The 7,528-nt window shown below is 53.1% G+C and overlaps 1 protein-coding gene across 4 annotated transcripts in view; it reads left to right on the plus strand.

Moving 5' to 3' along the window:
* The first annotated feature begins 3,117 nt into the window (after positions 1-3,117).
* The window catches only part of TSGA10IP (testis specific 10 interacting protein), a 15,221-nt gene continuing 10,810 nt past the window's right edge, over positions 3,118-7,528 (plus strand). Inside the window, exons 1-4 of one of the 4 annotated variants that reach the window (XM_009185607.3) lie at positions 3,118-3,696; positions 4,786-4,922; positions 5,016-5,740; positions 5,910-6,057. In XM_009185607.3, coding sequence (XP_009183871.3) covers positions 3,550-3,696; positions 4,786-4,922; positions 5,016-5,740; positions 5,910-6,057 — 1,157 coding nt within the window. In that variant the 5' untranslated portion in view covers positions 3,118-3,549. The remainder of the gene's footprint in view (positions 3,697-4,785; positions 4,923-5,015; positions 5,741-5,909; positions 6,058-7,528) is intronic. The other 3 variants (XR_637103.3, XM_031653701.1, XM_003909543.4) reach the window with 3 other exon arrangements.

Consider the following 7,528-nt stretch of genomic DNA (forward strand, 5'->3'; position numbering starts at 1 on the left):
TCACACCTGTAATCCCAGCACTTTGGGAGGCTGAGGCAGGTGGATGGCTTGAGGCCAGGAGTTTGAGACCAGCCTGGGAAATATAGTGAGATCCCATGTCAATAAACAATAAATAAATAAATAAGCAAAAGCCAGAGGCTAAGTGTTACTGAAATGAGCCAGAGGAGAGAGGGTATTGGTTTGGATAGGCTGATTCTGCATTTCAAACTGGTAAGGTTTCATATGAACTGGTAAGGCTTTTGGCTAAGGAGCTGGTAACGCTTGCTAAGGGGAGCTGGGTATAGTTTTATAAGGAGCCAAAGGCTCATATGAACTGGTAAGGTTTCATATGAGCTGGTGGGCAGTTTTGCTGGCGAGCTGGTAAGGTTTGCTAAGGAACTGGTAAGGTTTGCTAAGGAGCTGGTAAGGTTTGCTAAGGAGCTGGTAAGGTTTGCTAAGGAACTGGTAAGGTTTGCTAAGGCATTAGGGGCAGAATGTGAGTCAAATGAAGGAGTCAAGGATGATGCCAGCCAGTTGACCTGAGCAACGGGCATCTCAGACATGCCTCTGACTGGGATGAGGCAGGCCAGGAGTCTGACCTTCAGCATGTCAAGTTGAAATGCTTATTTATCCAAGTGGGGATATCTGATGGGCCACTGGATATTTAAGTCTGGGAGAGGTCAGGCTGAGATATGCAAACTTGGGGACAGGTGGAAAACAGTAGATGCTGTTCTGGCGCAGTGGTTCATGCCTGTAATCCCAATGCTTTGGGAGGCTGAGGTGGGCCAGGAGTTCAAGACCAGCCTGGGCAACATGGCAAAACCCCATCTCTACAAAAAAATACAAAAATTAGCCGGGCATGGTGGCGCGTAACTGTAGTCCCAGCTACTCGGGTGGCTGAGGCAGGAGGATCATTTGAGCCCAGGAGTTTGAGGCTGCAGCGAGCTGTAATGGCACCACTGCACTCCAGCCGGTGTGACAGAGTGAGACTCTGTCTCAGAAAGCAAGCAGCAGGTGGCTTTTAAGGCTGTCAGACTGGACGAGCTCACTTAGGGAGGGAGTGTGGTTGAGGAAAGAGGTCTATATGCACCTCCTGAGAATATCAACCTGAGAAACCCTTGCCCTCTGCCAAGGAAGAAAGTGGCCCAGAATTCTGGACTGCCCAGGAAATCAGCTGGGTTGAGGTCTGGAAGGGGCTCTGTTTCTGAAAGTGGAGCCGCCTACATGTGCCTTCCACTGGGCCCCAGGTGTGGGAGAAGGATGGCAGCCCCCTAGAAAGAACAGAGTTTGCATATTTTGGATGGCAAAACAGCTTTGCCTGGAGCAGCGCTATTTAGGATATTTACATTGGATGCGCTCATTGTGAGGCGCTACTGGGATGGAGTCTGAGAGCAGAAGAGGGGCCACAGGGCCACGGTCTGAGAAAAATCCTGCCTCTACGGCGTCTTCCAGGATAACCTGCTTCCCTGGGGCCACATCATTGATTAATTAAAAACAGCAACACGGCCCGGGGCAGTGGCTCACGCCTGTTATCTCAGCACTTTGGGAGGCCAAGGCGGGTGGATCACTTGAGGTCAGGAGTTCAAGACCAGCCTGGCCAACATGGTGAAACTCTCTCTCTACTAAGAATACAAAAAATTAGCCGGGCATGGTGGCATATTCCTGTAATCCTAGTTACCCGGGAGGCTGAGGTGGGAGAATTGCTTGAACCCAGGAGGCGGAGGTTGCAGTGAGCTGAGATCACGTCACTGCACTCCAGCCTGGGCAACAGAGCAAGACTCCATCGCAAAAAAAAAAAAAAAAAAAAAAAAAAAAAAAAAAGATAATAAGAATAACAGCAACGCTAGCATAGCAGTTCCCATGAGCCATGAGGATGTTCTGTTTGTATCTGCATAGTGATTTAATCCCTACCACTACCCTGGGAGTAGATATGATTATAACCAGCCCCCGATTGCCTATGCGAAAACAGGCACCGAGAGGGTACAGGACAAGTGGAGGAGCTGGAATTTGCACCCAAGTGCTTCCTCTGTGCTCTTAGCCATGATGCTCTGCTGCCCTCAAAAGAATGGTCAGCTAGTGTTAGTAATAATAATAACATTTACCGATTTCATCGTTTGGGGTTTCATGTAGTCCTTGCAACAAACCTATGAGCTGGGCCCGTGATTCCAGTTTTGCAGAGTGAGGAGTTGGTCACAGAGCTAGTGAGAGGCCACACCAGGCCTACAGCCCAGCTGGTCCGTCTCTAGGGCCTCAGTTCAGTACCATATCCCTGTACTGCAGGCCTCAGTGGTCAGCACCAGGCGTCCCATGGGGACTTAAGATTCCAAGGTTTTTGAGCACTGCTTAGAAGTTTGGGGTAAGATCTTTTAATTTTTTTATATTAAAAAATATATATATTTTTTTGAAATGGAGTCTCACTCTTTTGCCCAGGCTGGCGGCTCACTGCAACCTCCGCCTCCCAGGTTCAAGAGATTCTCGTGCTTCAGCCTCCCGAGTAGCTGGGATTACAGATGCCCACCACCACACCCAGCTAATTTTTGTATTTTTAGTGAGATGGAGTTTCAGTCCAGGTGGGAGATGGAGTTTCACCATGTTGACCAGACTGGTCTCGAACTCCGGACCTCAGGCACTCCACCTACCTCAGCCTCCCAAAGTGCTGGGATTATAGCCACCGCCTGGCCTGGGGTAAGCGTTCAATGTTTTAACTCCCTCCAGAACCTCATGGCCTATGAAGATGGCTAGGTGGGCCTGGGCCCAGGCTCTGAATGGCCTGCTGCCTCTCTCCTGGACACAGCGTTCGACTTTCTGGCTGGGGCTGGGAGTGCAAAGATTTGTTTATTTGTTTATTTTTTCTTGAGGCAGAGTCTCATTCTGTCGTCCTGGCTGGAGTGCAGTGGTGCAATCTGGGCTTGATGCAGCCTCTGCCTCCCGGGTTCAAGCGATTCTTGTGCCTCAGCCTCCTGAGTAGCTGGGATTACAGGTATGCGCCACCATGCCTGGCTAATTCTTTTTGCATTTTTGGTAGAGATGGGGTTTTGCCATTTTGGCCAGGCTGGTCTTGAACTCCTGGCCTCGAGTGACCCACCTGCCTCAGCCTCCCAGAGTGCTGGGATTACAGGCATGAGCCACCGCTCCCAACCTGGGAGTGCAAGGATTGAAATAAAATCTTGTGAAAAATCTTGTGAATCAAGTCCCTGAAGGAGCCATATCTCAGTTTGGCTCCTTCAGGGACTTTGCCGGGCCTGGGGGGCAGCACAGGAGACAGACTGACTCCCCTGTACAGATGGATGGGGAAACACAGGCGGAGTGGGGACAGAGGACTTACCCCAGGTTACATGGGGAGCCTGTGGATGAGGCAGGAGCAGAGGCAGGACTTGGGCCTGGGTCTCTGCACTGAACGACTCCTGGGCACCCTGCTGAGCTCTCCCTTAGAAGGAGATTGGCCTCACATACCCCACTGACCCCTTCCTAGTATGCTTTTTGCCAGACCCCTTGAGACTGGCTGAGGACTGGTTGCCATAGAGATGGCCTGTTGGGCAGTTCCACGGTGGGGATGGGGGATGGGGCAGGATGGGGCAGGACACCAATATGCTAAATACCTACCAACAGTTGGTTAGGACCCCGTTGGCACAACCAGGGCAGGACATGCGGCTTCAGGCTCCGGGAACCAGCACTGGGCTGCTCAAGCTGCTGTCGACCATCTCTCAGGACAAGCAGGTGAGGTAGGCCCAGTGGGGGCACTTCCAGCTGCCCAGAGCCAGGTGGGCTGCCTTGGGTCAGGGAGGCCTGGGCTGGGGAGGCCCTTGAGAAGCCACGAGACCTGAGCTGAGATCCAGGTGAAAGTCAGGGAGGCAGGAGTGGGACAGGGACCACATGGAGGCCTAAAGGTCTTGGGAGAAGCTGAGGGATGACGCCTGGGGGTGACTCCCCGGGATGATGGGGTGATTCAGGGAACACTGTGGGAGGAGCAGCGTTTCAGGAAAGATTAAGACCACCTGGATGAAAATCACCGTGGTTTCTGCCTTGGCTGTAGCAGGTCCAGGGCCCAGTGGGACATTTGGGAGTGCAGTCCAGGGCCCAGAAGCGGCCTAGTGCAATGGTAACAAATCTGGGCTCCACCACTTCCCAGCTGTGTGACCTCAGTTACTCAGCCTCTCTGAGCCTCAGCTTTCTCCTCCAAATGATGGGGGTCATAATGAGTACCAGCCTCCTAGGGTCCTTGGGAAGGTGTGTTTATGCATGAAAGTCCTGAACACACAGTAGGTGCTCAGCAGGTGGTGGCTGTTGCTATTTTAATATGCAGAATGGAGGTGGTGTTCGGTCGGGTTTTTTTGTTTTGTTTTGTTTTTTGTTTTTTTGAGACTGAGTTTTGCTCCTGTTGCCCAGGCTGGAATGCAATGACGCAATCTCAGCTCACTGCAGCCTCCACTTCCCAGGTGCAAGCGATTCTCCTGCCTCAGCCTCCCAAGTAGCTGGGATTACAGGTGCAGGCCACCATACCCAGCTAATTTTTTTTTTTTTTTTTTTTTGTATTTTTAGGAGAGACGGGGTTTCACCATGTTGGCCAAGCTGGTCTCAAACTCCCGGCCTCAGGTGATCCGCCCCCCTTGGCCTCCCAAAGTGCTGGGATTACAGGCGTGAGCACCGCACCCTGCCCTGTTTGGTTGGTTTTTACGGTAACGAGGGCCCAGAGGGGCCCAGCCAGGCCCAGCCAGGTGCACAGAAGAGGAGGGCACCCGGGTGAGGTGCAACACAGTCCAGGAGGCTGCTTGAGCTGGCTGCTCCTCCCCTAATGTCTCTGCCCAGGGCCGCCTGGGGAGTGGCGATGGTGTGCCAAATCAGGACCTGCAGCGGAGGTCTCAGAGCTCAAGGCAGACAGCAAAGAAGGACCGCAAGCCCAGGGGCCAGAGCAAGAAAGGAGAGGGCTCTGAAGAGGCTGAAGAGTAAGGAGCAGTGGGATGGGTCAGGAGGGTGCTGGGGGTCAGGGCCCTCTGGGGGCTGGTGCCAACCCTGACCCCTACCCTGTCCTTTCTCAGTCTCTTCCGCCTTCCTCCTCGGAAGCCCTCCTTCCCCTTCCAGTGGGCCTGGGAGAGCATCGCCACAGATGTCCGGGCTGTGCTTCAGCCAAGTTCCTCAACCCCAGGCCACCAAGCCCTGCCCATGCCCTCCTCATCCTCCCAGCGCCAGTCCAGGCGCAAGTCCACGGCCAACCTCCCAGAGGCCTATGGCTGCTGCCGGAAGACAGAGGCACAAAACCTGAAGGCGAGACAACAGCTGGGAGCCTGGGGTGGTGTCTCCATCCCTCCTGGCAAAGGGGAGCTAGGACCGGAGCCCCCCAGTGAGTGTGGCCTCCAGCAGCCTGGGAGGAGGCCAGGATCAGGATCGGCGTCCGACAAGCAGGTCCAGCTGCAAGGCCCGGGTGCTGAGGAGGCTGAGAGGGGTCTGAGTTCTGGGGAGCCGCCCCAGCGCCCCAGGAGGGGGTCCATCTCAGAGGAGGAGCAATTCTCAGAGGCCACAGAGGAGGCTGAGGAGGGAGAGCACAGGGCTCCCTGCAGAAGGAGGGCTGGTTGTCAGAAAAAGGGGCAGATTTCTGGAGAGGAGGCCTCGGATGAAGGGGAACTGCAGGGCCAGAGCCAGGGGAGCAGGCCTAGCTTCAACAACCTCCGAAGGCCACAGAGGAGGAAGACAAGGGCCAGGGAGCTGCAGGGGCCATGGGACCTGGAGAAGCTGCACAGGCAGCTACAGAGAGACCTGGATTGTGGTGAGCGTGCGACTCGGGGCCCGGGTTCCCCCGAAGCTACACTGTGGGGAACAGGGAGCAGTCGGGGAGGCTGGGCTCAGGCAGGCTGGGCTGTGCTCTGGGTGCTGCGGGGATTGCCCGGCAGCCTGGGAGAGAGAGGCAGCCCCTGACTTGGTCCCACTGTGGGCAGGCCCCCAAAAGCAGCCCTGGAAGGCTTTGAGGGCTGCCTTCCAGGCCTCCAAGCAGAATGGAAAGGCCTATGCCTCGGAAGACGATGAAACTTTCCTGTCTGCCAACCTCCCCAATCGCACCTTCCACAAACGACAGGAAGCCACCAGGTAAGAGGGAAGAGAAGGGAATGGGGGCCCATGGTGAGAAGTAGACATGGAGCTGGTTCTCCAAGAGATGCTTAGGCATTTGAACTCTCATTCATTTCTTTATTTATCCATTCACCAAACTTTTGGATCATCTATCCATCCATCCATCCATCCATCCATCCATCCATCCATCCATCCAACTACTGGTAACATCCACTCAACCATTCACCCATCTCTCTGAATACCTGGCCAATTATCTACTGATACAGTCACTTTTATTTCCCATCTTTTCTTCTATCCATCCATTAAACTATTAACTAAGTGATTAATCCAACATTTATTATCTACTCCTGGGCCCTTAGGATGTAACTATTAAACGACTTGGAATTAGCTGGACATAGTGACACATGCTTGTAGTCCCAGCTACTCAGCAGGCTGGGGTAGGAGGATCTCTTGAGCTCAGGAGATCAAGACTGCAGTGAGCTATGATCCAGCCACTGCACTCAGCATGGGCAACAGAGTGAGACACTGTCTCTAAAAAATAAGTTAAGGGGCCGGGCGCGCTGGCTCACGCCTATAATCCTAGCACTTTGGAAGGCCAAGGCGTGCAGATTGTCTGAGTTCAAGAGTTCAAGACCAGCCTGGGCAACATGGTGAAACCCTGTCTCTACTGAAAATATAAAAAAATTATCCAAGTATGGTGGTGCGTGCTTGGAGTCCCAGCTACTCAGGAGGCTGGGACATGAGAGTCACTTGAACCTGGGAGGTGGAGGTTGCAGTGAGCCGAGATTGCACCACTGCACTCCAGCCTGGGTGACAGAGTGAGACTCTGTCTCAAACGAACAAACAAACAAACAAAAAACCCAGTCTGGTCAACATAGCGAGACCCCTGTGTCTACAAAGGAAAAAAAGATTAGCCTGGCTTGGTGGAAAGTGCCTGTAGCCCCAGCTACTCTAGAGGCTGAGTCAGGAGGATCTCTTGAGCCCAGGAGTTCAAGGCTGCAGTGAATCATGATCACATCACTGCATTCTAGTCTGAACAACAGAGCAAGATTCTGTTTCTAAAGCAAAGGAGATAGTGGGAGCTGAAGGGGAGACTGGAGGCCGTGAGGAGACTGTTGGCAACACTGAGGTGAGGAATCATAGGCCCTGAACAAGGAGGCCCTGTGGATGGAGGGAGGGGATCCATTTAAGAGACACTTAAAGGCTGGTTCAATAGGCCTTGGTGACTGGTGACAGGTGGCATGTGAGGGCAGGGGAGAGTTCATTCAGCATTTTTTTTTTTTTTTTGAGACGGAGTCTTGCTCTGTTGCCCAGGCTGGAGTGCAGTGGTGTGATCTCCACTCACTGCAAGCTCTACCTCCCGGGTTCACGCCATTCTCCTGCCTCAGCCTCCCATGTAGCTGGGACTACAGGCGCCCGCCACTGCGCCCAGCTAATTTTTTTTTTTTGTATTTTTATTATTATTATTATTATTTTTTTTTTTTTTTTT

This window comes from Papio anubis, chromosome 12 (genome assembly GCF_008728515.1).
Source record: "Papio anubis isolate 15944 chromosome 12, Panubis1.0, whole genome shotgun sequence".
NCBI lineage: Eukaryota > Metazoa > Chordata > Mammalia > Primates > Cercopithecidae > Papio > Papio anubis.